The sequence below is a fragment of the Grus americana genome, chromosome 8 (genome assembly GCF_028858705.1).
Source record: "Grus americana isolate bGruAme1 chromosome 8, bGruAme1.mat, whole genome shotgun sequence".
NCBI classification, from domain to species: Eukaryota; Metazoa; Chordata; class Aves; order Gruiformes; family Gruidae; genus Grus; species Grus americana.
The window spans coordinates 20,200,251-20,227,768 of NC_072859.1; the positions used below are offsets into that span (position 1 = coordinate 20,200,251).

General features: G+C 40.9%; 1 protein-coding gene across 1 annotated transcript; it reads left to right on the forward strand.

Annotated features, from left to right (window-relative positions):
- The first annotated feature begins 3,287 nt into the window (after positions 1-3,287).
- Positions 3,288-26,957, forward strand: LOC129209345 (vitellogenin-2-like). Its single transcript, XM_054833647.1, has 35 exons — positions 3,288-3,357; positions 3,472-3,492; positions 3,598-3,749; positions 5,219-5,470; positions 6,031-6,192; positions 6,280-6,428; positions 7,032-7,182; positions 7,297-7,454; positions 7,551-7,716; positions 8,602-8,727; positions 9,073-9,291; positions 10,272-10,489; positions 10,651-10,748; positions 11,056-11,180; positions 11,269-11,370; positions 11,990-12,109; positions 12,196-12,385; positions 14,113-14,206; positions 14,319-14,504; positions 15,038-15,182; positions 15,304-15,526; positions 15,617-15,792; positions 16,186-16,782; positions 17,269-17,319; positions 18,242-18,331; positions 19,428-19,640; positions 19,730-19,872; positions 20,278-20,416; positions 20,953-21,088; positions 21,526-21,712; positions 22,029-22,120; positions 23,236-23,333; positions 24,078-24,237; positions 25,630-25,791; positions 26,668-26,957. Exons 1-35 carry the CDS (start codon positions 3,288-3,290, stop codon positions 26,784-26,786), a joined length of 5,490 nt encoding a protein of 1,829 aa, XP_054689622.1. The 3' UTR covers positions 26,787-26,957.
- Positions 26,958-27,518: the final 561 nt, after the last annotated feature.

Genomic DNA, 27,518 nt, shown 5'->3' on the forward strand with positions numbered 1-27,518 from the left:
CTGAAGCTACCGCTAACAGTATGGTATAAATACTGCAGATGGTCTGGGTGGTAGTATGATGACACTGTAATATTTCACTGTGGTGGAAACAACTTCAGGGTCTTTCTTACTCAGATTGTTGACCAAAGTGGGAGACTGCTCACAGGAGTGTCATACAGGTGTGTCACCACACACAGGTGCATGTTTGGGATAATAGAGCAAGCAGCCTACTAAAAAAGGAACAAGAAGTACTGAGTACCAGTGACTGATTAGCACACAGTTATTGTGAGCTACATATGCATAATTTCAAAAAGATGAATGGTTCTCTTAAACTGTAGTGGTTTATTTCACAAAATCTTTAGATATAATATGCATTGCTGCTTTATCAGTCTGATGAGGTATGAGAACTTACTTTCCTGGATTAATTACAGCTGTTAATTTTTACCCTTTCATCCCCAGTGGTTGAGGATGATTCAATATAGCTTTTGCAAAACAGACTGTATAGCAAAAAATTAATAAATGAAAACTTTCTCCCTATAAAACAGCCCTCTTCCTAATTTGAAGAACTGCTTCCACCATCTTCTGCAGGCTTGCTCTATTTCAATTGCAGCAGGACAAAAACATTCCCATGTGTATGGGAAAAAAAAAAAAATCAGACTACATCCTAGCTTTTTCTCAGGGATTATTCTATGTACATTTTAACTGGGCCAATGTGACTAATAAATCCCCAAGATAATATTAATTTAAACTGATTTTTCTTGAAAGGAAAACAGAAGTACTTACAGGGTAATGGGGATGCTGTGTATGTTGAATTAGCTTAGCTACTACTTGTGCTGCTTTTTTCTTTTTTTTAATTTGCATTTACAGCAAAGCTTTTGTGTGAAGTCATTTTGCTTTTACTTTCTTTCCACCTCCCCATCCATTTGTGAGATAAGTAGATGACAACATATGAAAGGCTGATATAGTTGGATCCAAAAACTGATCTCAAAAGAAATGTTCAAATTATCTGGTGACTTATTGATTGCTTTCAGACACTACAGCTGACCTCTAATATTCACTATGCTCAGCAAAGTTGCACTGTAATTAAAAAAAATAATTAGAAGAAAAAAAAATCCCATGGTCTACATCGTATTGTAGTTTTCACACTGACACAGTACTCACCTTCCTTGATTCATGTTTTAAGTTGTATAAGACACACAACTAACTGGAATGCATAACAAGAAAGAAACATTAAACAACAAAAAAAATGAATTACAATTGTATGGAAGAGCTTGTGCCTATCATGGTGAAAATTGACACCTGAGACTTTCCCTTGAACATAACAATAGATGTAACAGGTTGATAATCATGAAAAAGGAGACTGTTGTGGTTTAACCTAGCAGGCAGCTACATCAACCAATCCCCCCTCCCAGTGAGATGGGGGAGAGAATTGAAAATGGAAAAGGGAAAAAACCCACCCCTTGTGTGTTGAGATAAAGACAATTTAATAGGACCAAAAAAAAAAAAAATACAAAACTAGTGATGAACAGCACAATTGCTCACCACCTGAAGCTGATGCTCCACAAGACCCTGAGTTGACCTGCCTCCTGGCCCACTGCCCCCAGTTATAAACAGAACATGACATCATATGGTGTGGAATATCCCTTGGGCCAGTTTGGGTCAGCTGCCCTGGCTGTGTCCCCTCCAGCTTCTTGTGCACCCCCAGCCTCCTCGTTGGTGGGGCAGTATGAGAAGCTGAAATGTCCTTGACTGCTTGGCAACAACAAAAATATCAATGTGTTGTCAACATTATTCTCATCCTAAATCCAAAACACAGCACTGCACCAGCTGCTTCTGCAGTGAGCTGGATGTCAGTTCCCAAAAACAGAGGTTGCACAATCCCAGGTGGATTTACAGCCCAGAAAAAGTCTGTTTGAAAAAGTCAAGATTTGTGGGACTGACAGCTCAGGAAAAGCAGTTGCTAGAGTCAGGCTGTAGAAACTGATGGAATAGAAAATAAATGTTCGTTTGTGGTTGTTAAAATAGTGTTTGCCACAAATCACACTCCTGCGGTTAATCTTATAACCATAGGTGTTGTGGGAACAGAAATAAAGTGACCGAATAACCAGTATGTTGTAAACATTGAATTAGAATCAGATTCATGTTCTTTGTGTGACTTTAAAGCCCACAGTTTATTATATCGCTTGACATTACCCCTCCAGCTTAGAAGCCCCTGTGCATTTTCCTTGCTTTTTTTTTTTTTTTTTTTTTTTTTTTTTGTTGATCCAGCTGCCAGCCAGCTCAATTTGGAAGATGCTGTAACTTTTTTGGGGGATTGACCAGAACTCATTCCTATCTATTGCCATGCTCAAAAAGGGCAAGTGTGGTTTGTGCATCTCCACTTGCCTCCACGTCCCTGACGTTTCTAGAACAGACCACTTAGTGAATGTGTTCCCGGGCTGCCGATGTAAATCAGCGATGAAGCTGGCTGCAAGCCTACATCAGTTCAGGTACTTGGCTGCGTGTTGTATTTGGCTCCTTAGGAAATGCAAAAGTTCTAGCTGACCTGCACTGCCGTTCCCCCTGCTTTGCTGCTGAGAGCCTCTGCGAGTTTTAATTGTTCATGTTTAGCTGTCATTTACCTTGGAAGATAAAATATTTACAGATTGCTTATGAAATCTTTGTTCATTTAAAAAATATTCCTGGTCAGTGTGACCGGAGTTGAGAGGACACACTGATCCTCTGATTTATTTAAATAAATATATATTTTCCACATATATGAGTTTTCAGTAGGATGTTAAATGTGCTTTGGTGCACGTATGATAGAAGATTAGCAAGGGTTTATCTGTCCTCGTCTCCTGTTTACAGGGGTGGCCATAAACGGATGCTGAGGGAAGAGAAAGAATGCCATTAACATGTATGACACTGACTCTCTTAATTGGGCCGCTATCAGTTCGATAACAGTTTGGGTCAGGTGCCAGGTCAGCATAACCTGGGTAAAATCAACCTTATCTGTGGCAGAACCAAATACCAGCAGTATACCTGTGACACAATCTAGGAAATTAAGTAACATGTTTGTTGTAAAATTTATTGTAAATGGCCTAGTTAAAAATGTTTTACTAGGATGAGAAGAAACTTTTAAACAATCGGTAAAGGGCTTATATGAGAAAATCAGTGAGACGTCAAGGTACAACTTGATTTCTGTTATTCCATCTGGAGAGAAAGTATGATTGCAAAAAGGGAAGTGTTTACATAAACTGATAAAAAACTTGAGAATTCAGCAGAACGCAGCCACGTGTCCATGGGCTTCCTTCCATAAAAGTCTCACCATGCCCAGCAGTGCCCCATTCACCTTCACTATGAGGGGAATCATACTCACACTAGCGGTCACCTTTGTAGGTAAGCCTATATATCCCTTTTTCATCTCTCTCTCCCCAAATTTCCTTAACGTCAGTGGCAACAACAGGATCTAGACTGAATGTTACTCATCTGGTTCTCCATCTCTTTTTGCAGGTAGCCAGAAGTTTGACATTGGTAAGTACGTTTACTTCTATAACCTTCTTTCGGTAGCATTGTTGTAATTTCTATTCATTAGAAGATGCTTGCGAGCGTTGTGAAAATGGCTGTTACTCCCCACAGACCCTGGATTCAGTGGCAGAAAGAGCCACTTGTACAGCTATGAAGGCTGGGTCTTGAATGGGCTTCAAGAAAAGAGTTTAGCCAAAGCCGGCGTGCGCTTGAGCTGCAAACTAGAGATCAGTGGGCTGTCAGAGAACGCTTACCTCCTCAAGGTACCGTGTCTTCTTCCAAACGTACTGTGCAACGGTGAACTATCACAGTCGTAATTGCGTCTGGCTAATTAATCTGTGGTTTAGGAAAGCTGCAGGGAACATGACTGGAGACTTAGTGGTGCAGATGTCAGAGAATGATCTGCAAGCTAAAGTTTCAGACATGACAGGTGATGTGGCATCCAGTCACTTACCTGTGTTTGTTGTGGAAATTGTTCGTAGTGGGTGTTCCTCCAGGCTTTGTGTCAGAAACAGAGGTGCCAAAATCAGGGGTTCTGTTAGATAATGGTTATTTCCAACTCAAGGCACTCAAGCCTGCTCTGAGTTGAATTCTACTCTCAGCACATTTCCAACTTCTGTGGGAAGCCAGGACTTGGGTATGTAAAATCATTGTCATGCAGGCAATTAATAAATGTAGACTTAAAAAGTGATTAAAGCTGAAGATAAAAAGTGATGAGTGATAAAAGAAAGATTAAAAAATGAAAGGTATCAAAAAGGAGTAAGTAATAATACTTAGTGTTTGGATAATGTAGCAAAAAATCTGTACGTGTGAAATCATCCCTCTGCCGCCATCAACAGAGACAGGACCTGGCCCATCTGAAATAAATATGTTTCAGAAAAATACTTTTATTTGTCTGTTTAGTTACAAATCAGAGCTGCTTTTTCTGGGCACTGAGTTGAGTGATAGAGCTCTCTGGTTGTAGCTGAGCTGCAGATCTTCTTCCATGGATGGGGGCAAGATGTCAAAATGATGGGCAAGGGATTGCATTTCTCACGGTAGTCTTCATCCTGACGTTGTTACGTGGCGTGCATCAGGCTGGGCTCTGAGGCACCTAAACTGGCAGTAACTTTGCCAGAGTTACTGAAATTGCTTCTGATTTACATTGTGTCTTGCTATGGGGGGGAATGTTTATAAATACATTGTTCATTATTAAAAAAAAAAAGGGTCGATTTAAGCAATTCACAAATATGGATCAAATATAGCAACTATTTTAGTAAAAAAAAAATAATTTTGGAAGGGGATGAGTTAAAATGAAACACTCCAAAACTGTACTTTTTGACATTTAAAATGATGTAAACTTTTTAAATGCTAAATTTCACCTACAGCAGAATATTTATTTTAAGGCTGAAAAAAAATAGGGAGAATTTTATTAAATTTTTAAATTACTTTTTGAATTAGCCTTTCTCCCTATAGAGTTAACGCAAGTTTAAAATGTCCCTGGGAGATAATAACGATATGTTAACTGCTTCTGTAAGACAAAAAACCACTGCTGAGCCCACAGAGTTTATACTGGTTTTACAATAGTGTAAGCAAGAGACAAAAGAATAAACTGCTGTATGAATTTCTAAGCCTATGTTTGGAGGGGTAGCATATTGAACTAGTGATTATTTTAATTTCTTCCAATCTGTTTGCATATTTAGTATCAAAGTAATTTTATTCAAATAAATGTCTTTTCTTAATTTCCTCCCAGATCCGCTCTCCACAATTTGAGGAATACAATGGCATCTGGCCCAGGGACCCATTTACTCGATCTTCCAAAATCACCCAGATGGTTTCTTCGTGTTTTACCCGGCCCTTTAAGTTTGAGTACAATAGTGGACGGATTGGAAACATTTATGGCCCAGAAGACTGCCCTGATGTGTGCATTAACATAGTGAGAGGAATACTGAACATGATGCAGATAACCATTAAAAAGTCACAGAATGTGTATGAATTGCAAGAGGTTTGTTTTTTCCATTCTAAAACTAATTTTTTGAAAGGATGTGGCCTCTTTAGGTGCTCTTCCTTCGAGTTTCTGTTTATTTGCATCTACTTTCAAACATTCATCATCATAAAAAGTCAATTTTCATTCCTACAGAAGAAAGCAAGTGCATATATGTTGGAATGTACTATCTATGCTGGATTTTTTTTAGATGTCTGTCTTTAAGATATAAAATGCAACCCTTTAAAGAAAAAAGAATTATTAGCTATGAATATATTCATCCTGTGGCTTCCCTGGTACAGCTACTTGATCCATTCTGTTTGTTCATTGTTGATATTAATTAATGGATTACTTTTTAATTTTCAATTCCATCTCCTGACTGAATATTTTTCACATGTCTATTTTTAGTTCAATAGGATTAATTGTGAGTAATGGTAACAGGTTTTAAAAATAATTAAGACTCTTCAGTAGGTCCTTACCCTCCTACTGCTCCTTCAGAATCTTTGATCAGAAAAACTTTTTCTCAGGCAGTGAAATTCTGATATAATTGGGAAGTCTCGTTATTTCTGTTGATCTGCCAGGCTGGAATTGGAGGTGTTTGCCATACACGGTACGTCATCCAGGAAGACAGGAAGAACAGCCGAGTCTCTGTTACCAAAACTGTAGACCAAAATAATTGCCAGGAAAAGGTGAAGAAGAGTGTTGGAATGGCTTACATCTATCCTTGTCCTGTTGACATGATGGTATGTGAGACGTGGAAAGATCTTCCTAATTAGAAGCATGCCCATTCTGTTCCAAATCACTTTTTGAGTCTCTCTGTCCTCCCCCAGAAAGGAAGGCTCATAAAAGGGACTGCGGCTTTCTCCTACAAACTGAAGCAGTCAGACAGTGCTACCCTGATCACAGAAGTGGCGTCGCAGCAGGTGTATCAGATCTCACCGCTCAGTGAACCTACCGGTGTTGCTGTCGTGGAAGCAAGGTAGGTGGGACATGGGCTTGCTTCACAAAGTGAGAGTAATTGTAGATTCCGGCAGTCCCTTTCACCCCCAGCTGAAGTGAAATGAGAATTGACCTCCACAGCAGTTGGCTAAAGCTGCGGGTACTCATACCTGAGGTTTCCACGCTCCTAAAAATTCAACGAACCATTCTTTGTTTGTACCCTGGTGAACTTAGCACTACAATGACATGGAAGAAAAGGAAAAAAGCTCTTTTGCTCACTTATACCATAAGAATGCAACTTTACTACTCTATCCTGAAAAAGGGCTAATTCGTAATGTAGTGTCAGGAGGAAGACGGTACGCGTAGAAATAAGATCATTGATTACACTGAGTCGGTAGCTCTCATTCAGAAGACAGCGGCTTAGCTTCTCCTCAGAAATTATTTCCTTGTAGATAACTCTAATACTATTTTGTTTCAATTGGAAGGCTTTATCCATTAGCAAACTGTAAGATTTTACTGTGATAAGAAAAATGATTAAAGAGTAAAACTGATCCCATCGCAGTATCACTGAACCAACAAACAGCCAAGGCGGATGGAGGAAGAGAGCTAATTAATTCCTCCCATGGCACTTGTCTCTTGACAGACAACAGCTCACCTTGCTTGAAGTGCGAAGCGAACGGGGGAGCGCCCCGGACATTTCCATGCAGAGCTACGGAGGCCTTCGTTACCACTTCCCATCAGCATTGCCACAGATGCCGCTGCAGCTAATCAAGACGAAAAACCCCGAGCAACGGGTACAGCATTTCTAGGTCTTCAAATGGCCTTCCTAATCAAAACATTAGTAAGAGTAATGATCATGAATTCCACAGGATTTAATTATGTATGCCCTCTCTTGTGTTTTGTAACAGATAGCAGAAACACTGCAGCACATAGTCCTGCACAACCAACAAGATTTCCACGATGATGTTCCATACAGATTCTTGGAGCTCGTCCAGCTCTGCCGAATAGCAAGCGCTGATACTCTTGAGTCCATATGGAGACAATTTTCAGATAAACCCCGTTACAGGTATTTTGTTGTATTGACTTATAATAAACTTTTCCATTTTTTGAGAATTGAGAGCTAAAATTAAGGTTTTTTTTTTTTTTTTTAACCTGCTTGCAGGCGATGGCTGCTGAGTGCAGTTTCTGTGACGGGCACCACCGAAGCACTCAAATTTATTAAGAACAGAATTCGCAATGATGACCTTAACTACATTCAGGCTCTTTTAAGTGTTTCTTTTGCTCTCCATTTAATGAAAGCTGATGAACACACTGTTCCAATAGCAGCAGTGAGTAAATCCACGTGAATCTTTCCTGTCTCATAACAAAAGGAATGATAATTGGTGACAACTTTTGATTATGAAGTATATTAGAGACTGGATTCTCCTCTCATGTATACCAATTTTATGCAAATGTTTAACCATTAATTCCTTTTGGTCTTCCATATATGAGAGGAGACACAGTCCTGTGTCTTCATTTTGCTACTTTAATATAAAAGCCCTTTCCCATAACAGCTTCTAAGAATGATGCCCATCTTAGTTAGCTGGGATCACGTCATGCTTTCTACAGAGAAAACTTTGCCTGCTTCAATCTCTTACTTCTGAAACAAATGGTGATTTGTGTGTTATGTCATTTGAATAGCTCTTTTAATTGCAAACTATTCCTACAAACTAGAAAGAGCTGCAAGTGAAAGCATTAGTGCAAACATCAAATATTTTGACATGATAGCGAATCATTCATTCTGAAAAGGATTTTTCCCATCTCTAGTCAATATTATTCTTCTCAGCTAGGAAAAAAAGGATATGATGTGAGAATGCATCATTAATATAATTGAGTTACACATTGTTCTAAGGATATTCCACCTATGGACTGATGTTTACCCATAATCTTTGTATTTTCAATGTTATGCTCAGTTGAGGAAAATAAAAATGGTGCTATGTAAACTGAGATATATATGCTTAATTATATTGAAATTAGTGGGGAATTAAGCTCCTAAGTGAAGTTTCCAAATAAAATGCCTACAAGGTGATTTAATTTGTTTGGATGTGAACAATAATCATTCTGAAATTGCTCCCCCCACATAAGCTCTGATGATTTTCCTGCTCTGAAAGCTATGTCCAGCATTGTATTAAATACCAAATTAAATATATTCTTTTTCCCCCTTTTTCCTCCAGGATTTAATTACCAGTTCTCGAATCCAGAAAAGTCCCATGCTTCAGCAAGTTGCCTGCTTGGGATACAGTTCTGTGGTCAATAGATTCTGTTCTCAGACCTCAGCTTGTCCTAAAGAAGCTCTTCAGGTGGGTGGCTTTTTCTCAGGTTATTCTTAATAACTTAGTAATGTTCATTATATTAGCTTAATGCTTTTAAGATACAGTATAAAAATGGCAACTGGACTTGCAAATACACATCTCATAGATCTCCTTTGGAACAAAGGCAATGAATCATTTTACTAAAGTAGATATTTGCTTCATTGTTGAAAACACAGTTTTCACGTCGTAAGGTAAAATCCTGAGAGAAGCCATCACTGAGTGGTTTTATTAAAACCAGTTGCTATATTGTCATAGGATTTTCAGTGAGTAAGGGGAACACTGTGGACAATCTATACATTAGGAAGAAAAGACTGAACTGCGCTTTGTCTCTAGCCCATCCATGACCTGGCAGATGAAGCCATCAGCAGGGGCCGTGAAGACAAAATGAAATTAGCTCTGAAGTGCATTGGTAACGTGGGAGAACCAGCCAGCATCAAGCGCATCCTGAAGTTCCTTCCCATATCTTCATCCGGTGCTTCTGATATCCCCATCCACATTCAGATTGATGCCATAATGGCCTTCAGAAAAATAGCTTGGAAGGACCCCAAAACAGTAAGTAGGGTCTGTCAGGGATTTCTTTACTTAGTGAATTAGAGAATATATACTGTAAGGATAACGAATTTACTGGTATCATGTCTGTGGATTCAGTATGTTTAAAAAAACAAAAAGGATTATTTTAAGAACAACACAATACAGTTTTATGTTTCAGCTGATGTTTTCTACTAAGCTGTAATAATTATTAGTCAGGAGGAAGCTCCCAGAAGGGTATCAGCGGTGTTTCTTTAGTTATCTGTCATAACCAATTAAATCCTGTGCTAGTGATATATGGTGGAAATTTAGCCACCTAAAAGTCAGACATATAATTTAACCTGCCTTGATAGTCAAGAGGAGAGAGAGAGAGACTTTCTGTTGACCTCCCAGGCAAAATGTCGACCTTGCTCTGCCTCTTCGAGACCCTTCCCTTCAGGGAAAGTGGTGAGTGAGTCACCACTGACTTCCAGCTGAGGTTGCTGGTGCGGTGAGCGTAGGCAAGACTCCAGCCTTTCATGTATAAGAGCTGTATGGGACAGCCTCCCCTCATTCTGCCTTTGGTGAGCTGCTGAAGCTCCCATTTTAGAAGTGGTCTAAAATAGTGAAGCATGCTCACCGAGTCAGTGGGGTTACTCCAAAAACGAATCTATCCTATTGTCTACAGTTGTTTCTTGTGAAGTTATTCACCGATCTTTGAATGTCAGTAATGCAAAAAGCTATGCTGATGTTTTGTTGATTGTGGTGGGTTGACCCCATACATTGATACATGGACATTTATTTCAGATTCAGTGCAAGCCCTGCTCCTTGGGGCTGTTCCTCCATGGCCCCCCAGTTGTCTAAATAAAATGATGTGGAACTACGGAGTGAAAAAGATCGGGAAACTTTTCTGCAGGGATAACGACCCCCTCTCCCATATTTCTTGTGGGTTACATGTGGATCCAGTGCACAAAAAATAAGTCTCAATTATTGGTAATTCCAGACACTGTGTTTCCTCTCTGCAGGTGCAGGGATATCTCATCCAGATCCTTGCAGACCAGTCGCTTCCCCCCGAAGTGCGAATGATGGCTTGCGCTGTAATCTTCGAGACAAGGCCTGCCCTTCCTTTAATAACAACAATAGCTAACGTGGTGATGAAGGAGAGCAATTTGCAAGTGGCCAGTTTCGTGTATTCCCACATGAAAGCTTTGTCGAAGAGCAGATTGCCGTACATCTACAACGTGTAAGTAGAGACAGGAACAAAGTGGGCGATCTTCTGCAAAAAATAAGCTCTGTTACATTCTCATTAGTGAGCACTGCATGTGCTCACAAACTGAATTCAGTTTATATGCTGATGGGGCGCAGCTTATTTCTGGATATTATTACCTTTCTCCTTTTGTTTAGATCTTCAGCTTGTAATATTGCCCTTAAGCTGCTGGCCCCCAAATTGGACAGGCTGAGCTATCGGTATAGCAAGGTCATACGTATTGGTGGTTACTTTGGTGAGTAAAAGCATTTCAGACTGGGGAACTTTCCCTTCAGAAATGTATTCTTAAGAGACACTAAGTTCTTTGGAGAAATACAGCACTCTGCATTTCAGAAGAAATTGTATTACATGTGACAGTCACCTATTTAAAAGTGCATGAATAGCCATTTATTAATTTGGGCCTAAACAGTTAAAATTTATGTAATTTATGTAAATTTATTTATCTTAGAGTTGGCAATGGAAAAAGCTGCAGAAATATGATCTTGAATGATAAGCAGAATGGTTAGAAAAAAAGATGTGTCTTTTGTTTACTTCTGCCATAGATAACTATAAAGTTGGTGCTGCTGGAGATGTCTTTGTTATGAACAGCCCAGGAACGATGTTCCCATCAGCAATACTTTCCAAGCTGATGGCATACTCTGCTGGGTCAGTGGCTGATTTGGTGGAGGTAAATATTTACCTAAATCAATAATAAAGCAAATTAAAATTAAAATTGATCACAAAGTTTCATTCTCCTTCTCATGCTGTTTTGGTAGGTTGGTGTCCGCGTGGAAGGCCTCACAGATGTCATCATGAAACGAAATATCCCTTTTGCTGAATATCCCACATACAAAAAGATAAAGGAGATTGGAAAAGCTGTAGGTGTTTTCAGTAATGCAACGCGTGGGTTATATGAAGGGGTATTTAGTGAGGCTTCTTGTACTAGTTAAGTCTCAGAAGGTAAAAGAGAGAGATCGAGAGATCTGCAGTGGGACCGCAGGGGACATCACTCCTGCGATGGTTGCGATAGCTTCTGCAAATTCTGGCTCTGGCCCTGCCTCCTCCCCAACTCACGTGAGGCTGCAGAAGGAGCATGGGAGGGGGCAGGCGAGCATTGCAGCACGGTGCCTGTCTCATGTCTGGCAGGCTTCATCTACCTTACTTAGTTTACAAGAATATACCTTTGTCTTCAAGAGAAAAGGTGATTTGTTGCTGTGCTTTCCAACCGGGTTTAGTGGTCCTAATGGCCCAGACCTTCTGCATAAATATTATTGCATTGGAATGCAAAACACCGGACGGGAGGCTTTTTGTGGGCATCTCAGTGACAGGGAGTAAGTCTGAATTAGTGACACTGCGCTATTTACAAAGCAGCAAAGAAATGCAAGCAGCAATGGAAAATTGCAGCTCGGTCAGTGATGGGTTTGATCACCTTGCTGAATTACCACTTGTAAATTGTTGCATTAAGGAGCTTTGCTTTTTTCTTTCTGTGTTCCCTAGCTGCTGGGATGGAAGGAGCTGCCAACAGAAACCCCCTTGGTATCAGCCTACTTGAAACTCTTTGGCCAAGAGCTGGCCTACATCAGCATCAATAAGGAAGTCCTGCAACAGGCTATGAAGGTACCAGGGACCCCTACTTTTCTTTGCAAGATTTGACACCGTTGTACTTTTATATCCCAGCCTCTTGTGTCTCTGTTTTACTGCAGACTGTGCTAGAACCTGCTGACAGGAGCACAGTGATGAAGAGAATCGCCAGCCAAATCCGCAGTGGCATTGCAGGACAATGGACACAGCCGGTGTGGCTGGGAGAGCTGCGATACATCGTTCCTACCTGCACCGGTCTGCCGCTGGAGTATGGGTCATACACGACTGCTCTGGCACGTGCAGCAGTCAACAGTAAGTTGGGAAGTACGAGATCAGCTGTGTGAGCTCTGAGGATGGGTCAAGAGGGACAGGCTAAGAGGGGCTGGAGAAAGAAGTAGAAAACCAGAAAGTTAGAAAAAGAACTATTTTTTGTAGTGGAGGGGACCTAGTGAAGATGTTTGATGAGAAGCTGGACACAGTTGATTTCTGCCTCATCTTTGACTGAACTGAAGACAGATGAGATGAGGTGAGAATCTGAGAAACCAAAGGTGACAGCATTCAAGGCCAGCAAAAACAGGAGCTGCATGGGGAGCTGACTGCAGCCATGGGTGGAAGGGGTGGCTCCTGAGATGCACACACTAGCTGAGCAGGATTCAGTGGTGAATTACACAGAGAAGAAAACAGAAGACATTCAAAAGAGAACTACCAGTAACGTTAGAGAAGGCAGGAAGAAAAGAGGGCTTGTGAAGAGAGACAGTTTTGTTTTAAAAGAATAAATATGCAAGTACGAATACTTATCAAGAAGTTAACTCAGTGATCATACTGTTTGTTAGACTTAATTTAGGCAAAACTGACCCTTCCTTTTGCTGACACTGTGTAAGGAATGAAGGGTGAACTACAGGTACTTGTGCTCTTTATAGAAGTCTCACATGTGCCCACTCTTCGCCGCTCTTGGTTTTTGGTTTGTTAGTTTATTTTAATAAGATCTTTGAACCCCTACCCCTTGTTTTGTGGGTGGTTTTAATTTTTTTCATTAAAATAACATCCTCGTAGCCAAGCTGGGGCAGTATGGATTGGATGGATGGGCTACAAAGTGAGTGAAGGCTATCTGGACTGCTGATCTCCAAGAGCAGTCCACAGATGAAAGTCAAATTAATGGCTTGTTATGAGCAACGTTCCTCTGTCGTTAGCACTTGTTCATTGCCTCTTTTAACAATCTAAATTTTGGAAAAGAAGGCACCGTCAGCAAATCTGTCTCAATGATGACGTTGCATTGGTGGGAGCAGTCACTGCACTGCACAGGGTCAGGCTGCCACCCTGGGGGGACTCTGACAGGCTGGAGGGGATGGCCTGTTGGGAGTGTGATGAGATTAGACAAAGGCAATGCAAAGTCCTTCACCTAGGATGGAGTATCCCATGCAAGTGTATGGGCTGAGCATCCCCAGATAGAGAGAAGCTTTGCAGAAAAAGGCGAGGGAGGCCTGGAGGACAAGCCGGTATAGTGAATCAGCAGTGTGCTCTTGTGGTGATGAAGGCCAACTGCATCACTGGCTGCAACAGAACAGAGCCGGCATGGAAATTATTTCCCCCTTTATTTAGCACATCTGAGGCTGCATCTGGAGTACAACAGTTTTGGGTCTGCTGTATGAGAAAGGTGTTCACACTTGATGTGAGGAAAGATTGGAGAGCAGGGTTTGTTTAGCCGGGTTGCCCACATTTCACTCTGTCTTCTGGCTCCTCACATTTCTGGAATTTAATGTTATACTAATTAACAAACTTTCAGTTTGGGCCAACTCTTCATCTGCTTACTACATTTTTATTTCCATTTTCAATATGTTGCCTGCAGAACAAGCTTTTTGTGTATTTTCAGTATTTTTCAGACTCGAAAACATCTCATGTGTCCCAAAGTCTGTCTTGTTTCCCAGCCGTAATTGCTATATTAACAAAAATACTACCTCTTCCTGAATACTGTTTCCTGCTTATATTCAAGTCTTTTCTTTCATTTTTACCATTTTTAAATCTTGTTATGTGCTTTGCAGTTGATGGAAGGATGACCCCTCCTTTAACTGGAGATTTCAGACCTTCCCAGTTGCTTGAATCCACCATGCAGATTCGGTCTGACATAAACCCAAGGTATGGCAGGTTTCTAAGGCTTTAGGTATGACGGAGGTCTCTTATAAAAAGGCAGAACCACATGTTAAATAAGAGCACCTTTCTTACATCTGACCACTTTGCTCTGTTTCAGCTTATACGTACATACAGTCGCCACAATGGGTGTCAACACAGAGTACTTCCAACATGCTGTTGAAATTCAAGGCAAGGTCCTGACAAGACTGCCAATGAAGTTTGATGCCAAGATAGACATGAAACTGAAAAATATTAAGATTGAAACAAATCCATGCCGTGAGGATACTGAGATAGTGGTTGGAAGGTACAGTAGCATTACTTTAGAATACTTTCTGTTGCTGAAACCTTACACAGTTCACTATTCACTGACTTCTTATGGAGGTTTCTAGAGAGGCAAGGTGACTTTTCGCTGTGTAGCAGAACCTTTGGGATGAAGAGCAAGGAAGAGAAATAGGGGAGTTAAAAGTCAAAAGATACCTAAATTATTTGGGTGTTTAATTTTTATTTTATTTTATTTTATTTTGTAGTTTTAATTTTTATTTATTATTTTATTGTTTTGTAGAGAGTTAATTTTTATTTTTAAATGAATGCCTTTCATTTTTTTTAAATTTGTTTAAATTTATCCAGATTGTGAAATCTTCATGATATATGGAACTGATGTTTGTCATGAACTCTTTATTTGTCTTTAATAATATTATACTTAATGTTGCATATACAATCCGTATGTTCAAACAACATATCTCTGTGCTGTCACATGATACCGACAGGGACATATTTCATTTAGTCCAAAGACAAAGGGCTGGAACAATTTAACATTTTTTGTGCATATCTTGACAGACATAAGGCTTTTGCTGTATCAAGAAATATAGCAGAACTAGGTGTTGAAAAGAGGACCTCAATTCTTCCAGAAGATGCTTCATCAAATATTGTGGAAGAACCTTTCAAACCATCAGAGAGAGCTTCCAGTGAAGGTTTCACAACGGTAACCTATTCCTTTTTGCTTATAAAGTCCTATTTACCCTCTCCGTGCTGCACATGCCTGCAGTTTTACTTTTACCTATGATATGCTCCCAGTGGTATTCACATACCCATCTCCAATGTAGCAAGGAGCTGACAGCATGCCAAGGAAACATGCCTATAGCTCTCAAGAGGATCTTCGCCATGGCACAAGAAGAAAAACTCATAAACGAGATATTTGCGTCAAACTGCATCGTCTTGGTTGTCAAGTCTGCTTTTCCAGAAGGTCTCAGGATGCCAGTTTCCTAAAAAATACATATTTGCACAGATTAATTGGAGAACATGAAGCTAAAATAGTCTTGATGCCAGGTACAATATTGAGCGCAAGCCTTGTTGTCTTAGGTTTGTCGGTGCTATTTGAAGTAGTATAACCTTCTAATGAGTGCAATTGGTGTGTAGTTCCTACAGATGCTGATATTGACAAAATTCAGCTGGAGATTCAGGCAGGATCCAGAGCAGCTTCCAAAATAATTCATGTAGTAAACTCGGAGTCTGAGGAAGAGGATGAGACATCTCCGTATGAGGACATTCAAGCTAAACTGAAGAAGATTCTAGGCATTGAAAATGTGTTCAAGGTAAGAGACTTTGAGCATCAGAGGGTGGAATATCTTCCCACAAATGAAGCCAAGGGTTTGAAGTTCGGTGTGGAAAGCTAGCACAGGACAGCAAGGATGGAGCTAGTTTGAAAGGTGCCAGTGCCAGGCCTGTCAGCCAGTGCTACATCTGGAGGGATTGATCCTTAGGGATGCATCCAGCTGGGGCTGGTCCTGGTCCTCTGTGCTGGGGTAGATTTCAGCTGGGCGGAGTGGATCTAAGGGAGTTCTGCAGCTTCTCCAGTGAGTGAGACAGGGAAGTTGTTCCTTGAAAGGCTGATCTGAGCAGCTTTGACACCCAGAGAAGTTTTGTTTTGTAAATGCAGAACCAGATGTATCTCCTCTCTTGCACTTCTCTTTGAACTGTTTTCACAGGTTGCAAATAAAACACGGCACCAGAAGAAGCGACCTTCTAAGAAAGGAAACACTATGCTAACAGAGCTTGGGACAGACCCCAATGCAAAAAACCCCTCCAGCTCATCTTCTGCCTCCTCAACTGTCTCCTCTTCTTCCTCCTCATCTGCTGCTCCTCCTGATCGTAAAAAGGCTGTGGATGAAGATGAGAATGATCAAGTAAAGCAAGTGAGAAACAAAGATGCAAGCAGCAAGAGCAGCAGCAGCAGCAGCAGCAAGAGCAGCAGCAGCAGCAGCAAGAGCAGCAGCAGCAGCAGCAAGAGCAGCAGCAGTAGCAGCAAGAGCAGCAGCAGTAGCAGCAAGAGCAGCAGCAGTAGCAGCAAGAGCAGCAGCAGCAGCAGCAGTAGCAGCAGCAGTAGCAGCAGCAAGAGCAGCAGCAGCAGCAGCAGGAAGTCATTGAGTCACCATAGCCATGGGCATCACTCAAGGTCTCTGAATGGCAGCAGCAGCAGTAGCAGCAGCAGTAGCAGCAGCAGCAGCGAGTCATTGCGTCACCACAGCCGTGGGCATCGTTCAGGACATCTGGAAGGTGGCAGCAGCACATATTCCAAAATATGGGTAACTTTGCCAGTAAATTGACTGGTGCTGCTAGTGTTCATGAATCACACTCCTGATGGCAGCTGGCTTTGCATTGTGAATCAGGAAATTGAATTGACAGAGTAAACTTTAGCAATATAAATTTGCAAAATTTATTCTATAAACACCTGCAATCATTGGTTCAGATGTCTACTTCCAAGCATCTTGAAAGTTTCCACAATTTTGTTGAAACTTTTGTTATAGGCAGGGAACCATTTTTTGCCAATTTTGCCAATTCTGTCAATATGTATTGCTTGTTTCTGTCTTAATTTTGTGGTAGGAACACTAATGCTTTATATAAACTACTTCCAATCTTGCATTATGTGCTTGTGACTAAGCATGCAGAACTATGTATGAATGATAATTAGTAAAATCCTTACTTAATCCCAAGTGCTCAGATTTCAATGTAATTGCAGCATTTCTTTTCTTTTGAGGCTTTTCATCTTCTTGTTTTTATCATTTTCAAAGGGAGATCGTGAGATTTATCAGTATCGCTTTAGATCAGCGCATAGACAAGAGGTGAGTTTTTCTTTCCTCAGTAAATTAAGTATGGAATCTGTCATAAGTCAAATGGAAACCTTAAAGGCAACTTGTTGTCTTTGTTGAGGAAAATTACATTACTGATAACATTTAGAACATCAAATCAACCGTGGCAGTTCTTCTGAGATGCGTACAGACAGACAGCTATGTTCTTCTTTTGTGTTGTGCACGTGATGCCATTTGTGGCTCTGCAAAGTATAGATGCAAAGCCCTACCAAAGCAGTACAAGGGACTGGGGACGCACACTTTGGAGGAACAAAGATCCTACCATCAAGAGCTTGGGTCATTTGACTGGCTTTGATCACTTGGTTTCTTGGCTTGGAATCACTGTTGTACACACCGGGATAGCGATGCTGACAAACATGGGAGGGTACCTTATTTTATAGTATTTTAGTTCAGCAGAAGATTCTTACTAGGGTGTGAGCCAGCCAGGAGCAGTGTACTTGATATTAGTGTTCCTCAGAAAGTAACAAGTTCAGCTGTGTGTCCATTCAGTTGATCCTTTCCATTCAGTTGGTCCATTCAGTGTGTCCTCCAGTTGATCAGGCCCTTCCAGAAGTAAAATTAATCGATTCTGGTCTTTCGTATTGAACTGAGAGGCTGGTTCAATTTGTCTTGCTCTGGTCCATTGTTTTTTCACACAGGGAATTCTCATCTAGACATGTTCCTTAGTTGTCTCTTCTGAGGGGTCAGATATATTTGTGTAAACAAGATTTTTCAGAGTTAGATCACGTGTACTAAGCAGAGCAAAGTATATTGCAAGTCATTGAGCTGTTCAGGGTTGGAATGCAAGTTTATCAGCACCGAATGCCATGAAAGTATTCTGCAGCACTGCCTAGTGCAATTTTTTCAAGCATGTTTTAAGTTACCGTCCTGAGCATGATGTGTTTTCTTCTTGCAGTTCCCAAAAAGGAAAATCCCAGCTGACCGACTTAGCAGCACGTACTCTTCTACCAGATCCAGTCACGCCTCATCTCGAGCTGCTTCCCGGGTTAGTTGCATCATTTTTAGGGGTTTTTGATAGCTTGGAAGAATGGCAGAGTGGCCGTGTTCTTGCAGTAATTGTACAGCTAGGATAATGGGAAGAGAGAAACACCAACCTCTCAAGTCTCAGGTATTAATCAAAGAGTGGGACACACACCATAGCTCCCACACACACTTTCCTCTGCAGTGAGGTGAAGATCCTTCCTACTTACAGCACGACCCTTCCCTCATGGCTATCCCACCCAACAGATGCCTGCAAAGACCGATCTTGTGACCTGTGCAGCCAGGAGGGAAGTTGAGGTGCTGCAGTGCCAGCGCAAGGACATTGGTGGTGCAGGCCGAGGCTAAGAGGAGCCTCAGCAGGAAGGCATGCTCCAGAGGTGACATGTAGCACCTTGGCTCCTCACCGCCACCCAGTCTGATGTGTGCAGGCTTGCTCTGTGGGGCAAATGATAGTGAAATCTAATGATGGAATGAAGGAATTGCATGTCAGAGTGCAGTTAAGGCCCTGCTGTCAAGAGGGGAGGTTCTTGATGTTGAAGACAACATCCTGGATTATATTTTGTGCTAGAGTGCTGCACAAACACAAAACCTGCCTGTCCCACAGAGCTCACAGCTGAAGTGTGAGGTGAAAGCCAATGGACCAACCAGACAGGGGGACACTGGCTGGGGGATGTTCTTGTTGTGAGAATGAGTGATGAGTGCAACTGACAGCTGATGGTGTTAGTCACACAGAACCACTTTCTTTCATTCATAGGCAAATGTATGGGTATTAACAGTGAAGCCCAAATCATACAGTCATTACTGTATCCTAATGATATGAATATTTCCATGGTATCAGCTGTAGCTCAGGAAATGGTTCAAATTTTGGCTCATAAAAATACAGTGATAAAATCCTTCTGTGCATGCAGAGGCACATGCACATTAAAGACATACGCATGAGAGTTTATAGGCCTGTATATATGTGTGGTACATATGCTGCTATATATATGCAGTTCAGTTGCTTATCTTCCACTTATCCATCTAGATCTTGCATCTAAAATGTTCCATGGTAACACTTTTATAATGATATTCTTTGCAAACCTTTCCCCCCTTCTTCTTAGCCCAAGTTTTTGGGAGATGTTAAAACGCCAGTATTAGCTGTTTTTCTTCATGGCATTCGTAACGATAAGAAGATAGGAGGCCTCCAGCTCGTGGTATATGCTGATATTGACTCCCTCAAGCCCCGGGTGCAGGTGTTTGTGTCAAACATCACAGATTCGAGCAAGTGGAAGCTCTGTGCCGATGCTTCAGTCCTCAACGCTCACAAGGCAGCGGTAAGGCTCAAAACCAGTTATATACAGCTGTATGCATTGCAGGAAAACCATGTGCCTTTAAAGATGGACCGTTTCTCTCTCCATTATAGGCTTACCTGAAATGGGGCCGGAATTGCCAGGACTACAAGATTTCTACTGAGCTGGTAACCGGGCGGTTTGCTGCCCACCCTGCCGTACAAGTGAAATTGGAGTGGCCCAAAGTTCCTTCAAGTGTCAGATCCATAGCAGACTGGTGAGGTTTTAGTCTTTAGTGACACTCATTCATGATATTTGGCCAACTGATAAAAATCAGCATCCACCCATGAGGTTCCACTGATTAAAGTACGGGCTATTATTTTGTTCTGTGATCTGTCTGAGTACTGCCTTCAGACATAAAAGCGGAGCAGGAGATCATAGCCATCCTATTGTAATGTACAGTAATTCTTTATACTGGACATAATTACTGAAAACTGAGGAACAGATCCTTCCTTTCGCTGAACATTTGATCAGTAAAGCAGAGAGTGGTCATGAGGACCTAACCAGTGAGCCTGAAGACTCTGCATGCGACTTACCCACTAATGTGAGGCAGCCTGGTTGGGATCTGTGCTGCTCTCTGCTTCTCTATTTCACCAGATCTTTCTGATTTGAATATTTGAAGGTTTTACAAGTTTGTCCCTGGGGCTGCATTTATGCTGGGGTTCTCTGAAAAAATGGACAAGAATCCTTCTCGACAAGCCAGGGTGATCGTGGCTCTAACTTCTCCAAGGACATGTGACATTGTTATCAAGCTTCCTGATGTAATTATGAAATATTATTATCACCCCCTTATTTTTTCCTAGTAGGAAAGTGAGACTGTTGCATTTTAATTACAGTGGGTTGATTCTGAGACAGAAAAATTAAGTAAGCATCAGTTTGGGTGCAAATGATGAAAGCAGCTTTTGTTTATTTTCAGCCTTTTAATATTACATCCAAGAATATTTGTAAAGTGATTTTGTTCATGGAAAAAGGGAATGATGTGGGTACTCCTAACAACATGCATTTCGATCTGTAGTAGCTCCATCAGTGTTCACCTAACCACCTTTGAAGGGGGGAGTAATTCATTCTCTGCCAAATAATATCTGAATGATGACCCACACCGTGAGTGAAACTGTAAGCCAAAGCAAAAAGCTCATGGACAGTGAGTCAGATGAGTTGTGTTCACATAAAGTCTTTGTCAACCAAAGTAGAAGAAATTGAAATCAATTTCCAAATAGGAGGAAAAGCTGATCTCAGCTGTTTCCTGTGAAGAGCTGGCACAAGCGTGTTTTGAATGTACTTTTGAATTCCTTTCCAGGTGATCCTCTATGAAAAAGCCATGAGGCTTCCCCTGTCACTCCCTGTAGGTCCAAGGATACCAGCTTCAGAGCTGCAGCCTCCCATCTGGAACGTCTTTGCTGAAGCCCCCTCTGCAGTGCTCGAGAATTTGAAAGGTCAGGGTCTAGTCTGGTTCAGAAGCATGATGTCCTCAGTCTCCCAAATTATTTGAGCACCTTCTGAATTTTTGTGGGATTATTTGTCTCCAATTAATTAGGAAATGTGCTGTAATAATGTGAGGATGGTTCAACTGGGAGAGAATATTGTGCATATAGTACAGAAATCATCAGCATTTCAGGGATCGAGATACCAATTATCTGAATTGATAACATTTAAAATTTCTGGCAATTATTTTTTGTTAGAGTATATTTTCCATGTCTTTTTTAGAATTTCTGGGTGCTCAGTAGCCAAAAGCCCCTGTAATCCATACAAAAATATCACATAGTGGAAAAAAATATAAAGCTAAAATAATACAGCACTAAAAATAAAACATGCCATTTAATGATTTTCTTTTATGGAAAAGCAAATACTCACTGGCATTTTATTTAACCAGCTTACTGCTCGGTTTCCCACAACAAGATCACAACCTTTAACGGAGTTCAGTTTAACTACACGATGCCAGCAAAATGCTACCATGTCTTGGCTCAGGATTGCAGCTCGGACCTTAAGTTCCTGGTGATGATGAGGAATGTTGACGAAGCTTTGAACCTGAAAGCAATCAGCATCAAGCTTGGCACTCAGTAAGTAACTCCTGCCAGGTGCTGGGAGCATGAGGGACTACATTGTCCACACTTAACCTGAGAGGAGCTTAGATCTGAGCTTTACTGCAACGGTTAGCAGCCCATGGGATTGCAGCATTTCCCTTATTTATTTCCCATGTATATTGAATGTGATGCTGATGATGTTATCCTGCATCTTAGGTGACAAGAATACCTCTGATGTAATTTAAGTAGTTGAAATGAGCTTACGCTGTGACCAGTGATATTTAGCGAGCAGGAAAAAGCCTTTGTCACTGTATGCGTGCGAATGTCACAGGAATCAATTTCTCCTTAACAGTGAAATCGATATGCGTCCTGCGAACGGACAGGTGAAACTGCTGGTAGATGGGGTTGAAAGTCCCAAGACGAATGTTTCATATGGATCTGCTGGTAAGTGATGCAGCATCTGTTGTTTCACTTTCACCTATGTTTTAGGAGAAAGAAAGGCAAAAAAAAAAAAAAAAATCTATCAAAGAGATTCCATCAGTTTTTTTAGTTTTATTCAATAATTATTTCTACCTTTGGTTGTAAGGTTAATATTCAAGAATATGTATTTTACTCACTTGCATAGGAACATTTAGAAAGACCGATTAGAGTGTGAAGCTCTTGAAGTGGCCAAACTAAGCAGGATATAACTATCACGAATATCCATCCTTTTCATGCATTACTGCAGCTCCTGCTGGAGTTCCCAAATTTGAGAAGTGGTTTGGCTATACTATAAAATCTTGCTCGATTAAAACTTTTTGAAGTAGAGCTTTTCTAAAATTCACCACACTTGTATATCAATATTTTTCCTAATTTGATTTGTAAGTATAAATTTGGCCATCATTCTGAAATCTGCTAGGAATAAAGATGGAGAACTGGTAAATAGCCTGCATGCTTCTTTCGAAGCAGGAATAGGGTTTTTTCTGTGAAAGGCCACAGGAGGACCTTGTTTCATTCTGTGCTATGCAGTCAGGGGCTATACACGATGCAGGTGTTTCTTGACTGTAGAGTACACAAATCAGGCTAAGTCTTGCTAAAATTGGGTTAGCATCTGCTGGTGCTGAGCTCTGTCCTATTTATTACGTACTCGGGAAGCGATAATTGTGCTAGAAATGGCTCCAGTGACAGTCACGGTGTTCTTTGTATTTCCTTACTCCATTATAGGGTAGTCAGGGCTTCGCATAGCCGCACAACTGTACAGATATTATAGACAGCTCTGTAATCATTTCTAGAAATAAATATGAATATGTTAATAATCAAAAGAAAAAAAACCCAGAGAAAAATTAATAACTCTGTGATCATTAAAATTGTTTTCCAACTTTTTATAACCACCTATTTTCTTTACATGCACATTTCTATATTGTTTTGCTGTACGTTTTGTTTCCTGTATAAAACAATTGAGGAGTTTCAAGGAAAAGAACATTTTAGAGTTATGACAGTTGCTCTTTTTTTTTCTTAAAGAAGCTAGGCTGGGTCTGTTTTGGTTTGGGTTTGCTTTGGTTTACTTTGTTTTGTTCTAGGTGCTTCTCTGTGGATCCATAGTGAAAAGCAAGGGCTTGTACTTGTTGCCCCAGCCTATGGCATTGATCAATTGTACTTCGATGGATACGCATTCAAGGTATCATTCTTCCTCTTCATGAACTTGAGTGTTGAGAAATTTCCGTAGGATTCCCTTAAATCTGTATGTGTGAGTGCAAGAGTATACAGTGGCAAAGCCAAATGTGTGCAGGGCCCAAAAAACCCAGAAGGGAAGGTGACGCTACAGGGTTGCACGGTCCTGCTCTTTGTTCCTGAGCAGGAGAAGTGAGAATCTCTCACCGACAAAACCGCCTTATTCTTGCAGTAGAGGTGTGTGTTGGGAAGAGGGCCCGTGAGCATACACACACTGAGCCAGCAGTGCATTTGCAAGAAAAATGAGTTTTCAGCTCCTGTCCACTGTTCTTACAGCTGTGTAATTTTTCACATCAGCAAAACCGCAGCCATTCTTTTAAGATGAATGAATGCTTTAGAGGCTGCACTAAAAAGAATGTGAAACAGGAATGTAAGAAATCAGTAAACCATGCTGTATCTACCACCTATACTATGAAAACATCCATCAGACAACAGCTTCAGCATATTAATAGTCTAGATTATTACTAATTTAAAATACTAGACCGGCACAGTAGGTTTTAAAGGCTGCAGCACCATGGGAGTGGCATCTGACTGTCAGACCCTTTTGAATTCTTAGCGAAGAGATTTTAAATGTTTGTGCATTAACTTACACTGAATGGGACCTACACAGAAAAATATCTGATCCACAGCTATTATTTTTTTAACTTGAAATGGTTTTGATTTTTTTTTTTTTTTTTTTTTACCCCTGAAGATTCAAGTTGCTTTATGGATGGCAGGGAAAATGTGTGGAATCTGTGGAAAATATGATGCAGAATGTGAACAGGAATATCGGATGCCCAATGGATATCTAGCTAAAGATGCGGTGAGCTTTGGGCATTCTTGGATTTTGGAAGAAAAGCCTTGTACAGGAGGTATGCAAGCTCTGATAAATTTAATATAATATTACTGCAGTTGTATAGAAAATGTAGAATTTATTTAGAAAATTTTATATCTGTAAATGTTTTGGAAAAAAAGCATTTTAAAAGGATTCATTATTAAGTTATATCAAGTATTAAAAGTATTTGTTCAGAAGGGAATAAGAAATTAAAAGTTAAACAAGCAAAAAACCCCACAATTCAGTTGAAATTAAATAACCAAGCTGAAATAAAATCTTTGTTTCAGTTTTGAAGTGTATTAGAAGAAGATCAGAAAAAAAGTAAGAGGTTAAATTCACACAGAATGCTTTGATTTAAGCACAACAGCATTTTCCAAGCCAGTATTTGATCATCAAAAAAATCAGATGGGGTTTATTAATTATTTTACCTTGGCTGACCACCTGATTTTTGAACGAGTGCAACCTGTTGAGCAAAGCATTTCAAGCGCATGAGCAGTTCCAGGGACTTAATTACACGGTTGAAATAAAAGAAGCTGTATTTTAAGTGTTTCAGTAGATTAGGATCTTACAGTGTGCTCGGTGCTCCCAGCTGACGTTATGATGCAACAGCGTGCCACAGCGCTGCGAGGAGAAGAGGCACGTTGCCTCTGTAAGGAAGACACGTCCTGGTGTGAAGGACCTCCTCTCTCCCTGGAGAGGGCTTCTACATGTTTAGCTGTTCATCAGCTCTTAGTCAGCTGTGTCTTTGTAAAGAATACTGGGCGTCAAACGTGCTTTCGATGGATATGGAGTCTACGTGCGTGTACACAATACTATTCCAAGGGCTGGTAGTGACCACGTGTGTTTCCATTTAACATACGGTGGAAACGGCTGGAATTTTAGAGAATAAAGCTTATAGTCAGGAATAAATTGTGGTCCATTTAGCTTCTCACACACTGGTAGCTGCTTGTACTGGAGATCCAAAATGAGATCAGTATTACTGGCTGGCAGCAATGACTTTTGGTCTCTCTCTGCAGCAATTTTGAGTCTGAATGACAGTGGTAATAGTGTAATTCTTTAGTGATTATTTATATTTGTTTAGAAATCCCCCCTTTTCTATTGCTGAAGCTTTCGAATGTGGGTTTGCAGTTATTCTGTGAGACAGTTTACTTTGCAAAATGTTTATTAGAAAGTATATCAGACTATGTTTCTACATGCTAATCTGTGAACAAAGCACTTGCATTTGAAATTAACTTTCTGTAGCTCCGTATCTAATTAGCTGATTTGAAAAGTTTATCAGTCAGGGATACTGCTTTATTTATAATCAAAAAACAGTTTTCATAGAGGAAATTTGTTTGCAAATTGTTGACATTGCCAGATGGGTCAGTCTGGGGAGATCTGAAGATTTTGTACGCAAGCACGTAAACTATTGCCAACGATTGTGTTACAGCCTGCAAACTGCGACGCTCGTTTGTGAAGCTTGAGAAGACAGTTCAGCTCGCGGGTGTAGAGTCCAAGTGCTATGCTACAGAGCCCGTGCTGCGCTGTATGAAAGGATGCTCTGCCACCAAGACTACTCCCGTCACTGTTGGATTCCACTGTCTCCCAGCTGGTAAGTCAACAGCAATCCTGCTGAATAGGAGCTGCACAAAAGTCTAAATAGATTGTGCCTTGGCTCAGGTATTCCACTTAAACGTATGAATAATCCAACATATCCACAGGTAGGGATGGACTTGCTGCTGTATTGACTGAAGATCTTCCCTATTTTCATTAATATCTAAAATTTTCTTCAGTGAGAGAGATGTTTCTTTGTTGTAATTCTACTATGTTTTTCATTATACTGGCATTTAAAACCTAAATGGAACTCGCCTTCGTGGTGCTTTGAGCTAACAGGGTAAGGGCAGGGTAGCAGCACACTCAACACTGATTCAGCTGAAAAACTGTATTGCAGGCTGTGAGGGGATTCAGCCACATCTGATCATGTGCAGCACCCTGAAACAGGGATCCCCACCTTGTAGGTTTTTATATATTGCTGCCTTTGGGCATGATCCTATTTCACTGAACTGATTTAGGCAATAGAAGGGCAGGTGTGGACAGGATTCCTGCACACCAGCGCAGTGATGTAGGAGGATGTCTTTTTTATAGGTATATTGTAGATTCTAAGAGATTAGATAGATGTAGATTACATAGATGATAGGTCCATGTCTGTTTTCCAAGTTTATTTCTTCTTTAAGATCACAGTATCCTTTCCTAAATGTATTATTAATAAAATTCTACATAGAAGTAGTAGTTTTCAAGGTAGAACAGGCTTATTAAGTAAGTGGGTTTCCTGGAACATCTTTGCGTGACTTAGACAAATATAAATATGTAAGCCAGTGAGGAGAAGCCAAGCCTGATGTAATTAATGACTAGTGCATGGTAAATGCTGTACCTTGCAAAACTGCTTCTGAAGTATACTATTTATTTTTCATTTCTTTTTCCCCATCAGATTCGGCTACCAGCCTGACAGACAAACAGATGAAGTTTGACCAGAAGTCAGAGGATATGCAGGACACTGTTGATGCACACGTAGCGTGCTCTTGTGAGAACGAAGACTGCAGTGCGTGAAGTTGTACATTGCAGCACAGGAGAGAACAGAAACACTGTAATGTTTTTATTATGTGGTATAAGAGAACTCATCTTAAGGGATAACAGAGATACTAAATTAAGTGTTTAAGGATTTGTGGAATCTTCCCAAGTAATTTAAAGTATTAAACTTTATTATTGTAGAAACTGTTATGATTGCCCATAAATATCTGATTTCGTAATAAATCCATGCATGGAAAAATTGCTGAAGGCTTTCTTATTTCACTGGTTATGGAAAGAGAAGCTCTGTGTTGCTTCTCCTCACCCCCCATTTTGTAGATTTCTTGAGTCTACGAGCAGCAGGCATGTGTCTGTGTCAGGCCCCATCGGCGGTATGGGTTGTGTAGTGTGGGAGAAGCTGTGGTACCAGGCTCCTGCTCGTTTTCCCTGGTGCTGGGATCCTGTGCACCCGGAGCAGGAACCGATCACCTCTGCGTGATGCAGCAGCGATGCAGCAGTGGTGCTCTGCAGTAACGATGCGTCAGTGCTGCGTAGGGAACAGTGCGATCAGCGAATAAGCCTGAACCTCATGCCACCGGACAAGGCTGCTCAGAGGGAGTCAAGAGCACGTTACGTTCCTGACGCACCACATGGAGAAGCTGGTGTGAATCAGGGGTCTTTGAAGAGGACGCGGTGGAGTTGCCCAAATACGCCGCCTGCCAAAGGGTCCGAAGCAGAGCCAGACCTTTGCGCTCTGGGCGAGACGCCCCAGCC